This window comes from Peromyscus leucopus, chromosome 8b, assembly GCF_004664715.2.
Source record: "Peromyscus leucopus breed LL Stock chromosome 8b, UCI_PerLeu_2.1, whole genome shotgun sequence".
Classification (NCBI taxonomy): domain Eukaryota; kingdom Metazoa; phylum Chordata; class Mammalia; order Rodentia; family Cricetidae; genus Peromyscus; species Peromyscus leucopus.
Window position 1 is genome coordinate 82,586,609 of NC_051086.1, and position 20,017 is coordinate 82,606,625.

General features: G+C 46.2%; 1 protein-coding gene across 1 annotated transcript in view; it reads left to right on the plus strand.

Moving 5' to 3' along the window:
- Fam20a (FAM20A golgi associated secretory pathway pseudokinase) overlaps positions 1-16,229 on the plus strand; it is a 56,087-nt gene extending 39,858 nt beyond the window's left edge. Inside the window, exons 2-11 of the mRNA XM_028865263.2 lie at positions 1,647-1,831; positions 2,945-2,995; positions 4,428-4,506; positions 10,168-10,260; positions 11,139-11,254; positions 11,720-11,900; positions 12,978-13,087; positions 13,721-13,802; positions 14,268-14,327; positions 15,591-16,229. Of these exons, the coding sequence (XP_028721096.1) occupies positions 1,647-1,831; positions 2,945-2,995; positions 4,428-4,506; positions 10,168-10,260; positions 11,139-11,254; positions 11,720-11,900; positions 12,978-13,087; positions 13,721-13,802; positions 14,268-14,327; positions 15,591-15,855 (1,222 nt within the window). The 3' untranslated portion in view covers positions 15,856-16,229. The remainder of the gene's footprint in view (positions 1-1,646; positions 1,832-2,944; positions 2,996-4,427; positions 4,507-10,167; positions 10,261-11,138; positions 11,255-11,719; positions 11,901-12,977; positions 13,088-13,720; positions 13,803-14,267; positions 14,328-15,590) is intronic.
- The last annotated feature ends 3,788 nt before the right edge of the window (positions 16,230-20,017 follow it).

Genomic DNA, 20,017 nt, shown 5'->3' on the forward strand with positions numbered 1-20,017 from the left:
TCATTCATAAACTCAAACCTGGACCAGAGGAAAGCTTTCTCATTCCTCTGAGACTCACCTGAGGAAGGGCTTGCCATTGCCATGGGGTGGAGGCACTGGGGTCATTGACATGGCCATGCCCATGTCAATGATACAAAATTACTCAGGAATTCACCCACTCTCCACATATCATTGAGCTTCTTTTGTGCACTTGGCTGAAGAAGGACTCTAACATGTCCTTCAAGAAAGGACTAGAACATTGAGGAAGAAAGAGCAGAAAAATCCTAAGGGACAGAGGATCCAAAGGACTGATGTGAAAGTGTCCTCTGGATAGGACAAGGGTACTGCCACCATGAACTCGAAACAGTGCAGTTACCTGAACAAGACCCACACAAGATCGTACCAATCACCATGGATGAGGGAAGGGCCCTCAAGGCCACACCACATCAGCTGATGGCTACTAAGGAAGGGAGAGCCAGTTTTATTCAAGGACAAGCCTCCAGGTGATAGGTTGTCCGTGCCCACATGGTCAGCCACACAGTAAAGTGCATATGTACAAACTAATTGTACTCAGTAGGGTGTGTGTGTGTGTGTGTGTGTGTGTGTGTGTGTGTGTGTGTGTGTGTGACTATTATAGAGGAAGATGACATGAATTTGAAAGTGGGGTGTTAGGGGATACTGAAGGATCAGGAGTGGGGAAGGAGAGATGGATATGATGAAAATACTTTATACTCAAGTATAATATTCTAAAAAAAAAATTAAAAGGAATTTTTTTAAAGCTCTCTAACCTGATCAAAAGTAGCTCCATGTCTACAAATAAAATGACCTTTTAAAGGTGAGGAAATGTCTTCGGCCTACATTTTCTAAACTGACAGAAATCATTAACTGTTCAGTCCTTCCTTGTGAGTTGGTGTTCACCATAGATGGGTAGAGGTGGAGAGTGAAAGTGCACACTGTCACGCATTGACTATTTGCACACTCAGAATTCATTCATAAGTAGGAGCGTTAGCCCCCAATGTATTGGAGTTGGAAAGGGAGCTTTTCTACATTTCCCTAACTACTTCCTAGCCATACCAATTGCCTCCCAAGTGGGGCTCTCTGAGACTGTAAGTGCCTTGTAAGTTTCTGCTTTTATCCTTGCAGAAAACCCTATTGAGCGATCAGTTGGTGAACAGTTACTCATCCTTTTCCTAGCTGTCAGGACCCACATCCTCTATCCCTTTTGTCCTCCAGTTACCTTCTCTGCACCACCCCCCTGCTCTGTGGGATATAAAAAACATTGTGGGATATAAGAAATAGACTTTTTAGTGGCAAAGTGCAGCAAGGGTCCCAAAGTACAGGACATGCCTACTTCTACTCCTAGCCATCTGCCTTTTCCTTCACAGGATCCGTTACAGTTCACAATTCAGTATTTGTGTTTATGTGTGACCGTGTAACTTGATTTTTCTCATGAAGACTGGAAGCTCTCTGAGGGCGAGGAGGAGCAGGGTATACTTTGTTCCCCATGGTACCCTATGGGCAGCATAAGCCCCGGCCAGTCACAGATGCTCAATGCGCTTGTTGAATGAGTGAAGCACACATGGGGTGTCCAGACCAAGTGCTTCCTGGGGTCTTTGCATTCTCATTCCACCAGTTTAACAACCAAATCACTCTTCTGGCTCTTCCAGACGGCACAAGATATACAAAGAACAATTCAACCTCACCTCCTGGGATCCTCCGCTGCAGCTCCGACCAGAGGCCAGCTGGGTCCAGTTCCACTTGGGGATCAACAGCCATGGGCTATACTCCCGGTCCAGTCCTGTTGTCAGCAAGCTCCTCCATGACATGAGACACTTCCCTACCATCAGTGCTGGTGAGGTTCACGGGGTTAGCCAGGAGGGACTGACTTTCTCCCAGGGGCTGAGTTGAGCCATCTCAGGCCATGCTCCAGGAACTAGTCAAGGGTTGCCAGCAATATATGATTATACAAGGTTAATAAGAAGCAAATTGCATTCCTTTTGAAGGAGATCTTATAGCATTAATCTCATCATGGAGAGAAACCTAAGATATAACAGACACCTAGATGTTCTGTACTCTTCATGGAAGGTGATGTCATTGTTTACTGAGTGCATCCTTTGTACCAGGTGATGTGTAACTGGATGTTTCTCAGTTCTGCCTGGCCCCATGGCCCCTCAGCCATTTATAAATTAATCATTCAGAGACTTATATTAATTACAAAATGTATGGCCTATGGCTTCAGCTTCTTGCTAGCTAGCTCTTTCATCTTAAATTAACCCATTCCTATTAATCTACATGTTGCCACATGGCCATGACATTACCAGTCTGCTGACATCTTGTTGCTCCTTTGGTGGCAGCTGGCATCTCTCTTGACTCCGCCCTTCTTCTCTCTGTATCTCTGCTTGGATTTCCCGCCTAGCTGTAAGCTTTCTTGCCATATGCCAAAACAGATTATTATTATTATTATTATTATTATTATTATTATTATTATTATTATCCAATGGGAGCCACACATATTCACAGCATACAGAAAGACATCCCACAGCAGTGATGTGTTCTTTCTTATATCCTTCTGGCATGAACATTATCACTGCCATTTACAAATGGGGTTCAGCAGGCTGGGCAAAGCCAGTGCTGGAGCTAGGATTCAAACACAGGCTTATGAACCCCAAGTTTGTGCGTTCAAGCACCTGTGACAGAACACGTGACGTGAGGAGTTATTAGCAGAAGACAAAAGTAGACCAAGAATGGCTGAAGTATAGAGGGAAGGGCCAGAAAGCACAGAGTCTGGGAAGGAGCAGGAAGAGACGGTAACCACCGGGCTCTAAAAGATGGCCTCCTGGGTGTTCACGGCTAAGATTCCCAAGCTCCATCAGTCCCTCCTCCTGTGGGGTGGGGTCAGAGCTGGGAGCCTGTCTTTGTTGGGGACCCTGAAAGAAGTCCTCATTCCCCTTCTCCTCCTTTGCAGATTACAGCCAGGATGAAAAGGCCCTGCTGGGGGCCTGTGACTGCTCACAGAGTAAGTGACCCGACACAACCTCCAACCAACCAGCCTCCAACAGGGGCTCTCCCTGCCCAGTCCCTAAGAACTCAACACTCCCCCCAGCCGCCCATCGAAACTCTGGGGAGCATCAAACTGGTCAAAATGTAGTGCAGTGGGGCGGATGGTCAGCATCATTAGGGAGCTTGTTAGAAACGCAGAATCCCCCTCTCCGCTCGCATTTTCAGAATCTGAATGTTGACAGAATCTCAGGTGACTAGAGTAGAATTGCAGATCCAAGAGGCAATTGTACAGGACAATGGTTCCTGATGCTGCATCTCACCCCTGAAAGCTTTAAAGAGGGCTATTGCCTGGCTCTGCCTCCAGACGTCTGGGCCCAACTGCAGAGAGGGAGGCTCATGGCAATGTTTTTAAAGTATCCTAGGTGATTCTCATGCAACCAAGGTTGGAACATACAGGGGTAAATGTCAGACAGAATGGGAAAGCCAGGAGAAAAAGGGGTCAGGGCTCCCCTCTGGGTGCTGCAAACTGGTTTCAGGTAGGTCTGAACAGTGAAGGCTGCAAGTTGCCCCAGCCCTGAGTGGTCTCAATTATTTGCCTAGATGTGCTGGCAACACACATCTCTACATACTCATGAGATGACATATGCCTGTAATCCCAGAACTTGAGGAGCTTAAGCAGGAGGATCATGAGTCCAAGGCCAAACTGGGCTATACAGAAAGACCCTATCTCAAAGGCTGGGGGGTGAGGGGGAGAGAAGAGGAGGGGAGGGAAGGGGAGAGAAGAGGAGGGGAGGGGAAAGGAGGGGGGAAGGGGAGGGGAGAGGAGGGGAAGAAAGAAGGGTACAGAAGAGAGATGAAAGGCAAGAAGAGTAGAGAGGAGAAGGAGGTGGGACAAGGGAAGGGAAGATGACAGGGTGACAAGAAGAGTGTCACGATAAATCTTCACAAATTTTCAGGTCCATACATGACATTCTCAAAAACACTGTTTTAAAACAGGAAGCAAAAGGTCCTGGGTTTGATCCAAGCACCACAAAACAAAATGAGATTAAAAACAGGAATTTTACAAGCCCTAGACCCAGCCCAGGCATAGAATCTTAAATAGGAAGCCATTGTGGACACAGAAGTCTAATACAACAGACAACTTAGTAGGAAATCTTAAGATCACAACTGGAACCCAAAGAGAAGCTAGTCCTTTTAGGAAAACAGTCTATGGGGAGTTTTCAGTAGCATCTGTTTGGGGAATCCTGTTCCCCAAATATCTGGCCTCTTCCCAAACAAGCAGAAAAGCTGTACTGAGCCTTCTGAACACAGCCGGACATGGCGGGGTTTGCCCCTCAGGCTTTGAAAAGCATATTGTCTTTGGGGCCTTCTTAAGTAACAGAAAAAGACTGAATTTATGAATTGTGTCACAGTCCTGGGCTTAGACATCACTCTTCTACCCCTCCTAGTTGTGAAACCCAGTGGGGTCCACCTGAAGCTGGTTCTGAGGTTCTCGGACTTTGGGAAAGCCATGTTCAAACCCATGAGGTAAGTGAAGCCTTCCTCACCACCTGGTGGTAACCCTGGGGGAGCGTTAACCAAAAGATAGTAAAGGTAGCCTAGTATCCTCATCCCCGTCTGCCCCACACATAGAACTATTTTGGTGACAATAATAATTAAAAACAATAATAACTACCCTTACTGTTGACATGTAGTAGTAGCATCCATGCTGCACATGCTACATGAATTGTGGTTTTGGACATCAACAGTCTCATGAAACCTCATGACCTAAGTGTAACTATAACTTCCACTCCGAGATGAATACACCAAGCATCTGAAAAGCCAGATTGCCCCAGACTCCACATCACAAACAGTGGGTCCATGAATCATAGCCAAGCAGCCAGACTGCTAAGCTGACTTGCTCTTACTTATAATGAATCCTCAACTTCATCAAGGACCAACAATCACCCTCTTTTTGACATCACAAAGTTTACTTCACATGACAATACTTGCTGTGACTGAAAACCTAACTGATGAGAAAGGCTGCCATGAAGTCCTGTGCGTATACACATTAACATATTTTGTTCATAACAACAGCACCCATGTCTTTGGACTTTATAGCACATGTCCATGAGTGAAATGATGGCAGAGTTTGGTAGGTGCATGCATTCATGAATGTATGCGTGAGAGAGAGAAAGAGAGAGAGAGAGAGAGAGAGAGAGAGTACTACCAGCCCCCAGTGGGTCTCTGGACCACAGGTTTGGGTTTCCTGGAATAGAGTACAATGCCTTGGCCAGTAGAATGTTCTCTTGTGGATGACATGCATAGGGAAGAATGTCCCCATAAATGGTTCTGTTGCTCAAGTCACGTGTTCCTCCGGAGCTTTCTGCCTTCCAGTGCTGTTTATTTGTGTTGACTTAGATCCACACTTTGCAGGCAGCCAACCGAGGAGAAGCCTGTTGAATAGCCCAGTCACTGTTTGTGGTGGTGGAACCTAGAGACCTGAGCACTGAATGCATCTCAGTCATCTGAATTAGGGAACAAAAGCACCTCTTTAAGTACAGGGTTGGAGTCAACAAGCTGCATGTTGGATTCCCTTTGGAACTTTGAACAGCTGAGATGTCTCAGTCCATTCTCTCAGAGTCCAGTAGGCTTGCTCTAGACCCACCCTGCATGATCCCAAGGCCCAAGTAACCTTGAGAACCCTTTATATAGAGTTTCCTCCATCAGAAAGGCAAAAACCAAGTTATTTATTTGATTTAAATATACAACCATTCAGTGATACAAAACATTTGAATATCATCTGTTCATATTTATTGATTTATTTTGTTTTGTTGGTTTTTTTTCCGAGAGAGGGTTTCTCTGTGTAGCTTTTCGCCTTTCCTGGGACTCACTTGGTAGTCTAGGCTGGCCTCAAACTCACAGAGATCCACCTGGCTCTGCCTCCCAAGTGCTGGGATTAAAGGCGTGCGCCACCACCACCCAGCTATTGATTTTTTTAAATCCCACCACCCAACATATAAAACTATACATGAAATTTAAAATGTTGCCCCATATACACTTTCACATTTCATTTGCCAAAATTACTTGCACTGCTCTTTATCATCCCTAGAGTCAGGCTGAGTGTCACTGTTAGGAGTGAGTTCTTTCCTCTCCTCTCCCATCACCAGTGCTGTTCTGATTGATGTTGGCCTTGGTTCCATCAGGCCACACTGCCAGCACAAATGAGGTCCTTCCCACCATTGTTAGTTTGTGTAGCTGAGACCAAATACCCAAGAAAAGCAACTTAACAGAGGAAAGGTTTGTTTTGGCTCACGGTTTCAAAGGGCTCAGTCCATTGTGTGTGTGGCAGGGGGTGTTGGAGCAAAACAGTTCTTACCATCGTGTCCAGCAGACAGAGAAAAGGGCACAGAAGGTGGGGTCAAGGCAAGATGGGCCCAATGACCTACCCCTGCCTCCTTCCTTTCACTGCCTCCCCCAAATGCTATCCTATTAGAATCTACTTGGCTCTGGAAAGGCCATCATACACACACCCAGATGTGTTTTTCCTGACCTCCTAGGCTTTTCTCAGTCTAATCCAGTTGCCAGTGACGTTCATAACCATCCCACAAGCTGATGAAGCTGCCTCCATCAGATAAAGTAAACTGTGTAAGAAACTGAATATCAAAACATTCCTTTTCCAAAGGACAGTTTCAGGAGGAGAATCTCATTTTATAGCCAAACATACAGAGCACCAAAGTCAACATATTGTGTGTGTGCACATGTGCAAATGTGTGTCTGTGTGTGTGTGTGTGTGTGTGTGTGTGTCTCTCTCTCTCTCTCTCTCTCTCTCTCTCTCTCTCTCTCTCTCTCTCTCTCTGTGTGTGTGTATGTATGTCTCTCTCTCTGTCTCTCTCTCTGTCTCTCTGTCTCTCTGTCTCTCTCTCTCTCTCTCTCTCTCTCTGTGTGTGTGTGTGTGTGTGTGTGTGTGTGTGTGTGTGTGTGGTTGCAGGTGCTTCCATGTGTCTGGGGGCCAGAGGACCGCCTTGGGCATCGTTCCTCAAGTCCTGTTTGTTTGTTCTTTGAGACAGAGTCTCTCACTGGCCTAGAACTCACCAAGTAGATGAGGGTCTCGGCCTCCCCAGTACTGGCAAAGCCAGGCTTTCTTTTTAATATGGGTTCTGGGTTCTGACTGAGCATCAGTCCTTTTTCTTGCAGACTGAGCTATCTCCTCAGACCCTTTGTCTTTATATCTTTATCTTTAAGAGATGTGGTCTTTCCATGGCTGGTCTCAAACTCCTGGGCTCAAGTCATCTTCCTGTCTTAGCCTCCCAAATGGCCACGCTCTTTAGTCAGAGCCACAGCAGTGAGCATACAATCACAGGCAGAGACCCCATCAGGCATGTGACTCTTTAACATCATGTTCCCCTAAACAAGCTCTATCAATGGGGTCCTGGCCAGCATAGAGTTTTAAATTATGAGTACCCATAAGAGAGTACCAGTTAGAGCAGGCCACCTAGAGAACACTGATAAATTAAACAAAGCAACAAAGGGGGAGGGAGAGAAGATATAACGCAAAGTTTCATTCATAATTCTATGAAATTTAGTTCAAATTCCAAGTACAGTATCATTTTTTTAACATATTTTTCTTTTAAAATGTATGTGTGTCTTTCCTCTGAGTAAGTTAAAGTGAAGAGCATTTGTCCTCTTACAACAAGAATGTAAATTTGTCTTTGCAAAGTACACATTCTAAGCATGAGGGTGAGACTTTTACTTTTGTTTATTTGTTTGGGACTGGGTGCGAATTCCACAGCACCCATGTGGAAGTCAGAGATAGCTCCTAGGAGTCAGCTCTTTTCTTCCACTGTATGGGACTCAGGAGCAGAACTCAGGCCACCAGGTTAGGGGGCAAGTGCCTTTTCCCACTGAACCATCTCACTGACTCCCAGGTGTAGCTGAAGTTTTTCTGGTCCCACCCAGCTCCTGAAGCCCCATGGTCCCACAGCTGCTCAGACCCAAATGAACACACAGAGACTTATATCAGTTACGAACTGTATGGCCTAATGGCTCAGGCTTCTCGCTAGCTAGCTCTCACTTCTTAAATTAACCCATTTCTATAAATCTATACTTTGCCACGTGGCTCATGGCTTACCAGTACTTTTACATCTTGTTTTTCCCTGGCAGTGTCTCTCTGCTCTGCTTTTTCCTTCCTCTCCCTCTAGTTAGAATGTCCCACCTAACCTCATTCTGCCTCACCATTGGCCAAATAGCTTTATTTATCAACCAATCAGAGCAACACATATTCACAGCATACAGAACAATATCACCCATCATTTCCCCTTTACCTTTGAAGACTAGATAGTTATAATTTTCCTTGGTTATTATAAAAGATAAATTAGATATGAAACTTTAGACTCACAAATATAGGATAGATGATAGTATATTTTCTTTAATTTTGCCAAATATAAATAGTCTAGATATTGTAACTGTAATTCTTGCTTGATAACTGTTCTATTATATGTAATTTTACTATGTTAAAGTTAAAACCTTCCTTTTTGATTAGACAGAAAAGGGCAAATGCTGTGGGATAATGCTTTTGTACACTGTTTAATAAAGCACTGGTTGGCCAGTATCCAGGCAGGAAGTATAGGCAGGGCGAGCAGATGAGGAGAATTCTGGGAAGAGGAAGGCTTGAGTTGGAGTCACCAGCCAGACATGGAGGAAGCAAGATGACAAGGCAGAACTGGGAAAAGGTATCAAGCCATGTGACTAAACATAGATAAGAATTATGGGTTAATTTAAGTGTAAGAGATAGTCAGTAATAAGCCTGAGCTAATGGCCATACAGTTCATAATTAATATAAGCCTCTGTGTATTTACTTGGGAGATACAAGTGGGAGAGATCTGTCCCAACCGCTGGCCTGCTGGGACACAGGAAAACTTCCAACTACACCCAGGAGGTACTTCAAACTGTAAAATGTACAACATGTTGCACATGAAATGTACTTTCTTTAGTGCTCAACATAGAAGAATCAGTGATGTCAAGTAAAAATAGCCTTTATTTTTTGGTTGTTAGTTGGTTTTGATGTTTTGCTATGTTTTGCAAGACAAGGTTTCTCTGTGTACCCCTGGCTGACCTGGAACTCACTCTGTAGACCAGGCTGGCCTAGAACTCAAGAGTGCTGAGATTAAAGGCGTGCATGTGCCACCACCGCCCAGCAACCTTCCAATTTCAAATCTATCATATCCCACATGAAAAAAATCTGAGAAATTTTATATTCTCATAGGAGATTGGGGACAGACACGCAGCATCCAGCAATGCCCTCAGTTTCTGGATGCCGTGCTAGACCTGGCTGCATCTCTATGATCTGCTTCCCGCAGCCTCACTGCAGAATTGGCTTATGCTCCTCTGGCAGTGTGCCTTACCATTTGGCTTCTGGAGGCTGGTTGTCTACATGTTGTTGGTGGCTCTACCTCTGTTTATGCCTACCTTTGCTTTTTCCAGTCTTTGGAACAGGGCCACACTCTGTACTATAAAATTACTCGAAGGTCATCATCCTTCCCCATTTATTAGTGTGAAAGTGAAGTCAGTATGGAGGCTGGAAGTTGGCCCAGGATGCCAGAAGCACTTTCTTAACATCGAACCACACCTCCCAGCACACTCCGCAGGGTGGTGAATCCATTGGCGATTTGAAAATGGGACCAGATCGATTTCATCTATGTTGGCCTCCCTCAGCTCTCTAGCTGAGCCCATTCTCAAGCCGCACCTGAGTTTCTAAGAGTTCTGCACCCTCTATTTCTCCCTCAGACCTATACCTTACCAGTCCTTGTTCACAATCATACTAAGTTCTCTAGCACTTTCTATTGCCGGGTTCTAGCTCACACCTCACCTTTCTTCATACTGGGGCATCTAGAACCCCACCACCATCATTTTTAATAAATCTCCAACTAACACACAAGAATGCATGGTTTTCTTCCCTTGGCTTTTTGGGCAAATCAGCCACTACTCCCCAACGCTTCTTAAGCAGGAAACTTGGCAACAGTGGTGCCTATAAAAAGCCTGCCTCTTCCTACTTTGCATGTCTCCTCCCTGCTCAGGAAGGGAGAGGCCCAGCCCTAATTTGTGGGTCCACCATCTACACCCACATGAAAAGCATCAGACAGGCTCTCTTCTTGAGTTTATCATGGAAGGCTGAGTCCAGGACGTGATTCCTTCCTTCCTTCCTTCCAGACAGCAGCGAGAGGAGGAGACACCCGAGAACTTCTTCTATTTCATAGACTTTCAAAGACACAATGCTGAGATCGCAGCTTTCCACCTGGACAGGTAGGTCTGGCCTCTGAAGATGACACAGACTGCAAGGGCCAGTCTCCCGGGGAGGGGATGCTACCCAGACCTTTGGGAAGAACTCAGAAGTACTTATTCCTGGCTTTTCATCTCTTCACCTCAAGTGTAGGGTCTTCAGATCTCATTTCTCCTTCCAACTTCATTAGGTTAAAAACATAAGGCCTTTTAAGATAATGAACAATTTATATATAGTTTTACTGTAATATATATACATATTACTGTAATACACACACACACACACACACACACACACATATATATATATATATATATATATATATATATATATATATATATATATTGCTGAGATGGACTGTTATGTAGCCTACCTTGGCCTCTTATTCACTCCATAGCTAAGGATAGATTTGAACTCCTGATCCTCTGGTCTCTGCTTCCCAAATGCTAGGAGTACAGATATGCACCCCTATACCCGAAAAAATGAGACAGCTTAGAAGACAATCACATTGCCATGGTAGATGTGACATCACCTTTGTCCTACTTCCTGATCTGGAGATAAAAAATGCAATCCTATTTGCCACAAATTCAGAAACCGTATTTGGACCAGATCCTCAAGTGACTAGTATGCACATTCAAGTCTGAGAAATATTGACCAGGACACAATGTGGATGGTAGGAGCATTCACCCGGGAGTTCAATGGAAGAAGGGTCCTTCCTGCATAACTTTCAGGGTATGATTTGCCCTGGTCTTGATTGGGTCCACAGAGCAGCAACTTCCTTAGCTGCTACACCACTGCTATATTCAGACACACTGTCAGGTTCTAACATGTGTTGGCACAGGTGTGGGGCTCTTCCGCAGTCCCTGACTATCAAATCTGAACAAGGCTCCTTCTCTTCCAGGATTCTGGACTTCCGACGAGTGCCACCAACAGTGGGGAGGCTTGTGAATGTCACCAAGGAAATCCTAGAGGTCACCAAGAATGAAATCCTGCAGAGTGTTTTCTTTGTCTCTCCAGGTGCAGTATCAGCCAGAGCCATATTCTAGATGTTAAGTACATGGTAAGGCATCCTGTCGACTGTTGTGTTCAACAGTGGTCTGAGCTCTGCCATTAACACGTGTGTTATTGGAGCAGGAGGGTGATGCCATCCGACACTCCCACCCATGCCTGCTAAAACATAACACCAGATAAACTACGACAGTAAAAAGGTGTGTGAGACACATCCCCAGGACTGCTGGCCTCCCAGGACTCAGAGATTATCTGTCTAGCCTATCAAATAAGTTCATCACGTGATAGGATGCTCTAAAGCATTTGAAACTTGGTACCCAAGATGTTCCGTTTAGTAGCATCTTCTAAGCCTAACAGCCTTTTCCCAAGCTGGGAGTTCAAAATTCCCATCCTACTTTTATGGGGTTTCTTAGGGCAGAAGATGACATACCTATAAGCCCCCACTTTACTTCTTTCTCCTCCCTCACCTTCCAGCTAACAACGTGTGCTTCTTCGCCAAGTGTCCGTATATGTGCAAGACTGAGTATGCTGTCTGCGGCAACCCACACCTGCTGGAGGGCTCCCTCTCTGCCTTCCTGCCATCCCTCAACCTGGCCCCCAGACTGTCTGTGCCCAACCCTTGGATACGCTCCTACTCACTGTCAGGAAAAGAGGAGTGAGTTGGCTTCCTGACCACAACACCATGCCCAGGGCCCTGCAGTCCAGCTCTTCAGAGTTGCCACAACTAAACCCTAACAGCTACCTCCATCCTCTTATTGACGCTAGGACCAACAGATCAAATATAGCTCCCTGTAGCTCATATATTGGGTTGTAAGGTGTTTATTCTATAACAAAGTACCACTTGAGGGGCTGGGGAGGTGCTTACTATATAAGCATGAACAGAGTTCAGATACTCAAAACACACTTAGAGTCAGGCAGGCATGGCAACCACCTATAATCTGAGCATGCAAGAGACAGAGACACTGGATCCCCACCACATAGTGCTTAGATAGACCAATAAGAATTGGCATGTTCTGGGTTCAGCAAAGACATTGCTTTAGTAAATAGTGGGGAGGGATAGAAGAAGATACTGGACATCAACTTCAGGCCCCGCATACATGTGAACATATACACATACGTATCACATATCTCAATAAAGAAGCACACAAGAGCTGAGGGAGTGAAACCCGGAGCAAGACCCCTTGACTGTATGCCTAGGGCCTAGCATATCTAACAGAGTAGACATGCCAAATGAGTGGACTCAATGAACAGGTCCATTGGCAAATCACCACAGTCTGGTGGGAAGAAAAGTTGACAGGAGAATTTCTGGCAGGCATGGCTCTGTGAGACTGTGTGAAGGCAGGGCATGTGTAGCAGAGGCCAGCCTGTGGGGCCGTGGGTGGTGTAGGAGTTCTGGACAACCAAGACCAAGAGCAACCAGGTGTGGTGCCTGCTCCCACCACCTCCTCTGGGACACCCTCTAGCATGTGGCACCCCAGCCTTTCACTTAGCATTCAGCAAAATCAAAGGACTCTGAACCTTCCCACCACCTGGAATCTGCAACCTCCCTTACCAGATGCCCTTTCCCAGGGTCCTCCTGAAGGGAGCCAGCTACCACCTGGCATCCTGAGATCACTAGCCCAGGGTGGGCTTGGGGAAGCAGGGATTTGGGAGGGTGGAGATGGTATGGAGAGGGCCCCCAACACCCTGGCATCTTGGCTTTTCCAGCCCCAGGACTTCTTCTCCCCCTCAGGTGGGAGCTCAACCCCCTTTACTGCGACACGGTCAAGCAGATCTACCCATACAACAGCAGCAACAGGCTGCTCGGCATCATCGACATGGCCATCTTTGACTTCTTGATCGGTAGGTACCCCACACAGGGCACCTGGCAGAACTGCACCCTCTTCTTTGCCTAGGATTCTGGGAGACCTCAGCAAAATTGCAGCCCAAATCAGGAGGGGTGGATAGCCCTGCACCTCCCGTATACGCAGGGGATGAAGCCCAAGGAAACCAAGTTAACATGCCCTGGTCTCTTGGAAGGGGGTGGGGTGGCACAGGTGTTGGAGGGGTTGCCACTGGCGAGGAAGATGCACCACCCTGCCATAAAGCCCAAACGGGCATCAGATCTGAAGCTGGATGTCCCTTCACTCAGTGAGAGGAAGCCAGTATGAAGGTGAGAAATAAGTATGTAGCAAGGCCACAGCTCCACAAACTAGTAATTCTACCATCTAGCCACATTGTGACCAGGCAAGGATGCTCCACGTTAGAGGCTGTGTGGACTGAGAAAGCCCAACCTCGGTATGTACAAGAGGCACAATGGCACAGTTCTCACTAGGCATCCAGGCTGAGGCTGGGAGAGAGGGGAGAGTAAACAACCTAGAAATGGTGGTTGTGGTCCATGCTCAGGCTCCTGTGTTCCCTCCCCAGAAGGCAGGTCAGGATCTTCTGTATCCATGGTCTTCAGACCCTTGCTCTCATCTCTCCCTTCCATTGCAGGAAACATGGACCGCCACCATTATGAGATGTTCACCAAGTTTGGGGATGATGGGTACCTTATTCATCTTGATAATGCCAGAGGGTAAGCACCAGTGCCCATGTCCCAGCTCTCCATCTCCAGCCATGTTTCCTGTGGCTGCTTGGGCACTGGAGGCCCTGAGGAGGGCCTGCACTGTCCGGACCCGTCTCCACTCCATCTTGCCCTATTTTCCACAAACCTCCTCCTTCTTTGCTAAGTACCACTGATTCTCCAGTGTAAGAGCGCACTTGTGCCCACCAGTGGCTGAGACGCCCAGTGTCTTTTCGCTAGTTGTTACTTTCCTAGATGCAGAGCATGGCTTAGCCTCGGCGGCTGGCCTGCAGAGGCAGGAGGAGCTTGGTAACTAACTTAGAGGCTTCTGTGACCTGACTGAGGAGGGAGCTGTTGAGACAGCTGCCATGGTGTCTGTCTGGCACCTTATCCCAACTAATTCAAAGAAGGGTTAGGGGAGAGAGCATCCAGAGCGTTAAAGACTCTAGGCTTGCTGAAGCCCGTTTCTTCTCCTAGGTTCGGACGACATTCCCAGGACGAAATCTCCATCCTCGCCCCTCTCTCACAGTGTTGCATGTAAGTTTCCATGCTTTCAAGTACCAAGGGCAGGCGGCCATTCAGACATTTCATCCTGCTTGCAACCCAACTCTGAAAGCCTTCATCAGCTTTCCCTGGCCAAGGACATATGGACAGAATGGTGTGAGCTGCCTGGCTTCCCACTGCGCAGCCGTTCCCCAGTGACATCTCCTCTAGCAGAAAACGAGTTAAGATCTGATCTTTTAAAGTTGCCAACTTGAACCCTTAACCCACTCAGATAATCACCCACTTTTGCAGATATCAATGCTCTCTGATATTAATAATCAGCCCTTCACTTTTCCTGGCCCTCTTGTAAGCTCTTAAATATTGCTATTTCGTCACCATCTAAGCAAAACCCTGACTGAAGTCTGGAAAGCTGGGTCAGACTGCAACTCTGGCTCCTTCTCTAAAGGACACCTACTCCTGCATCTCTGGCATTTTGGCCAGGCTTGTGACATCAGGTCCCTCTTAGCTATGGCTAATTATGAAGGGGTGATCCAGACCCAACAAAACCATCCCATTTGTTCCCGTGGCACGCGAGTGGCCCAAGTCAACTCCTTGGGTTAATATACCTCTCTCCTCCTGGACAGGATGAGCAATCACTTGTATCAAAGATCAGCCAGTTACACTGCTTGTACGAGTGTGAAAGAAATCAAAACTCTGAAGTCAGAATGGACCTAGTCGCTGGTCATCCCTGTGCTTTTAGAATCTGACACATTCCCAAGTTGGCACATGGAGGTTGGACTTTTAGACAACAACTTCACCCACCTACTGGAAGCTTCTTCCATCAGCTTTAAATCTTAAAAACAAAAAACTTAGGTGACATTTCACTTGACTCTGTTATCACTGTCAGAGTAACTGCATACAGCTTGGCACCACCATGGGTAACACTACAATTACTAGGGTTCTCCATTCAATGGAGAGAGACCAGAGTTGGTCTCCAGGACCCACATGGTATAAAGAACCAAGTCCCAAGTTGCTCTCTGACTTACACACACACACACACACACACACACACACACACACACACACACACTATAAGAGTGCAAATAGCTTGGCAACACTTGAATAAAGACAATTGGACAAAGGCTGTTACCCACAATTAATTCTTTTCCTACGTGGCTTTCACTGAAATGTGTTTGCCTGGAAATAAAATCTCCCAAGAATACCAGCTGCAAAAGCTGTTTACGGGGACTGGGCAAGTGCAGGCCAAGCTACTTTCCTTAATTTGCTGATCTGGTTCCACTGGCTTTGTCTCTTCAGGATAAAAAAGAAAACACTTTTGCACCTTCAGCTGCTGGCTCGGGCTGAGTACAGACTCAGTGATGTGATGCGGGAGTCACTACTAGAAGATCAGCTTGCCCCTGTCCTCACAGAACCTCACCTCCTGGCCCTGGACCGCAGACTCCAAATCATCCTTAAGACAGTAGAGGACTGTATAGAGGCCCGTGGGGAACAGAGAGTCATAGCTGACGGCCCAGCACCACAGTCGGCCCCAGACTCAGGCCAGGCTAATCTCACAAGCTAACAGCCAGCTGCAAGGGTGAAACCTCGGAACACACAACTGGAGCCAGCGGTGGGTGCTGGTGTGCAGGGCCCTGCTGCCCCATTGCACCCTGGGGTGCTGGAGGCCAAGTCATGAGCTCAGGGAGGAGGCAGGAAGGCTTTGAAAGAGCAAGTGGAATCTACCAAGCCTTATCTTTACCCTTGGATGGAGGCCACTGCTTTTACAGTGCACTGGCTGGGGCTCTATCTTCTTAGCAAGCTCTGGCTCCATCAAGGCCGCAGACTACCTTCTGAGCACACTGTGAAACCTGGATCTGGGCCAGGCTTGGAAGGTGTGGAGGCCCTGTTCCCAGGAAGTTTTTACTCTACCATGTAAATAAAGGAACATCAAGTGGATAACTGGCTTCTTCCAAGTCCTTACTGTACATGCACGAACAGTATACTGCCTGGTCCACATTAAAAAAAAACAAAAACCAAAAAAACCTCACATCTCCCAAGCAAACCTAAAACCTATAAATCTCAAGTTGATGCAAAAAAGAAAAAAAAAGCCAGGCGGTGGTGGCGCACGCCTTTAATCCCAGCACTCGGGAGGCAGAGCCAGGCGGATCTCTGTGAGTTCGAGGCCAGCCTGGGCTACCAAGTGAGTTCCAGGAAAAGGCGCAAAGCTACACAGAGAAACCCTGTCTCGAAAAACCAAAAAAAAAAAAAAAAAAGAAAATCACCCTTTATCCTGACATTCCAGTCCCTAACACTATTTGAATACAATGACCTCACCAAGTCATTCTGCAGTTACTTCTTGGGAATACTAAAGGTAAATTTGCTAAGCAAAGGGGGACTTCAGTCTGACGAGTTGTCAAATAAGGAGCTGGCAACTAAGGAGCTGTGTGGCTCATACAGTTGACTGAGTGCTTGCCTAGCAGGTGCAGAGCCCTGGGTTCGACCCCAGCACCACATAAAAAAATCAGGCATGGTGGCATGGCTTGCAAGGCCAGCACTCGGGAGGACCAGAAACTCAAAGGTATTCCCAGCCACACCGAGAGTTCAAGGCTAGCCTAGGCTGTGTGGGGAAATAACACTACGTAAGTCAAACCCAAGTGAGACGCAAATTAGGGTGGCATTGGTGAAGAGTTTAGTAAAAACAAACGGCTTCAGATTTTTTTATCCTCTGATAAGAGCCAGAGCGTCAGAAAGTAAGAGGGAAGAAGGGAAAGGCACCACTAAGAGGGGCAAAGTCAAGAATGAGAAATGTCACCACAGACCTCTGCATGTGTCCAAAGGCAGCCAGGAAAATGGGTGGTATTGTTTTGGTCTTCTGACTTGAGGGCTCATGTAGTCCAGGCTAGCCCAGAATTCTTGCTCTTCCCATCTACCTCCCAAGTGCCTGGATTACAGGCGTGAGTCACCATGCTTGTCTTGCAATAGCACCCACATTATGGTTCTGACTCATCCTAGCACCCCACATTACACCATCCCTGGACCCAGTTTGCTCAGTTCTCCCTCAAGCCTTGCCATGCCCCAGAAACGTTCACCAGTCTGAAAGTCCACACATAGGTTTGCAACCCTCCTCAACATGCACAACTCTACCTCCAAGGGGCAAGGAAGCGAACTAAGGCTCTCAAAAGGTTAAAATCATACCCTTTTGTGGTTTAGACCTATTCCAAAGTAAAGTTTGTGAAGTTAGATTTGTTATCTGAAAGAAAAATTACGCTGGGCTTTGTGACTCACGCCAGCAAATCCCAGCCCTTGAGGGACTGAGTGAGGCAAGGTGTAAAGCTGAAAGCTGGTCAGGGCTACAGAAAGAAAAAAAGCAAAAATCAGCTCTTGAAGAGAGACCTTGGTGCTGAAGAACCTTCCCATCCAGGGCGGCCCTTCCAGGAGGCAGCTCCTTCCATCGGCAGCTCTCTCCTCCTCTCCTCTGTGGAGGAGGAAGCACCAGGCAGCCACTGAAGAATGAGGAAAAGAATTCATGTTCAAGGAAAAAAGGTTTGAGACTTCCAACCAGTCTCGGGAGAGCTGCAGTCCACCTCCAACCCAACCTCCCTTGATGTAGACTAGTTTCTGAAGATTCTAGAATAAAATTTCTGCTATATTTTTTAAAACCAAAGTAACTGAATTTGATCATAATATGTTGAATGTTGAATAACTACATAGACTTTACTTTTAAAATTCACTAACAAAAAAAAAAAAAACCTAAGACCAGCATTTTTCAAAAATACCAGAAAACAAGAACATTCCATTCTCAGAGGTATCAAGTTCTTACAGCTTACTCACACTGAACCATTGCTCAACTTCCCATGAACAATTACCCGGTCTATGTGAAAACCTTCCATGTCACCACCGACAAGCAAATAAAGACGACGAGGACTGCACACTGTGTCAACTGGTGGAAACCGGTTTAGACGGATATGCCACGGCCTTCTCAAAACCCAGGAGGATTCAGACCTCAGGGTAAGCCAACTCTCTCACATGCAGCAGCAATTCTGTCCTATCCCTGGCCGCTGAACTGGCAGGTAATCATTGCCATTGCCTAGGAGAAATACCACGTCAGGCTCCTAGGATTCACTAGTCAAATTTCACCAACCCGTTACCACAGGACCTCATTTTGATGATGCATCACTTTACACTGTTGGTTCTTTAACATTGCATCTGCCTACTACACATATTTTCACAGTAAGATACAGTTTCTCACCCTCAGGAACATGAGCCAGGACATGAGCTCTATCCTTAGGGACCTTTTGAATAGTGAGTGAACTCATCAATAATAAGCATAAAAACACACAAAAACTGTGGTGCTAGATGTCCCCCAAAAAAGACACATTCACAATTGATAGCTAAAATGAGGCTCCAGAGCTCTTTCAGCATTGGGTAGGAAAGAGTGCACTGGAGAATCACATTTTCACTGCTCAGCCCTCAACATCCAAAAAGGCTGCCAGCGGTGTAGTGATCTCAGGGTCGGACTTAAACTGTCCCGAGTAGGAAAACGTGCAAACACAGAAGCCGTAAGAACAGCTGCACTCATTTGGGGTTTACAAAGGAATGAAGGAAAAGCGCTCCATCTAGCGGCCACTTTTTTAAATCCCCAAGCTACTTAAACTCTTACAAGAAACAAAAACAGGACACCCAAGGGCAGCTAAGTTACAGGGAGTCACAATGAAATCACAGCTCTAAAGTTATGTCAAGAAACAAATTTTAGCTGTGTGTGTACACAAAAATGATGATTCCTATGAAAATACCCAAAAAAATGTAAGAAGGGAGATTTGTGGTTCTCCTTGACAGACATGCAGGACAAATTAAAATAGCCACTGTTCCTAAGCGGAGTTTTGGTCCACCTGAGAATACGCTGCCAGGGCTTAGCAAAAATCCATGAAGGGACAATTACTTGGGGTTGGAGATAAAGTGATAAAAAAAAAAAAAACACCACTGACACCGTGCTACTTCCATTTTAAAATGTCAAAGGCAACAGTGAAATGCATCATGGGCCAAGTTTTTTTGTTTTTTACTCCCCCACCCCCCTTTATCTGAGGACCGAACCTGGGGCCTTGTGCTTGCTAGGCAAGTGCTCTACCACTGAGCTAAATCCCCAACCCCATGGGCCAAGTTTTAAGAGAAGGCCCAGACTATGCTGAGTCCAACAGACCCTGACTTTCTTCAGTTACAGCCCATCCAGCTGGTGGGAGGAAGGGAATTCTGAACCTATACAAGGTACACCTCACAAAGCAGAACTCAAGCCACTAATGCTGGCTTCCCTGCTCGTGAAGATCCCAGTTATCAGTACACTAAGTAAGTCATTAGCTCACTCCTCAAACTTGAGGAGTAAACATTAGAAACAAGGCTTAACATGTGCAAGGCAAACACATGTCTAAGTAGCTAAGGGCAGATCTTACAAACCAAACTTCCCAGCAAGTCTGTAGTCACAAGGCACAGGTCTGTCCTGTGACAAGGAAACCATGGCTTTGGACAGAATCTTCCTTCCACAACTTGGTGAATCTGCCACATACCCATGAGCATTTTAGCAAGGTTTTGAGACCCACCCTTTGACAAACTGAATCGGAATGTATTAAAAAAAATAAATAAATACATTACTTTTTTCAAAACACTAATCCCAAAATTCATGTTCATTCTTTCCCGCTGAACTTTTGGGGAGGGAGAGAGAAAAAAGGAGAAAAGGAAGAAAAACTGATTCA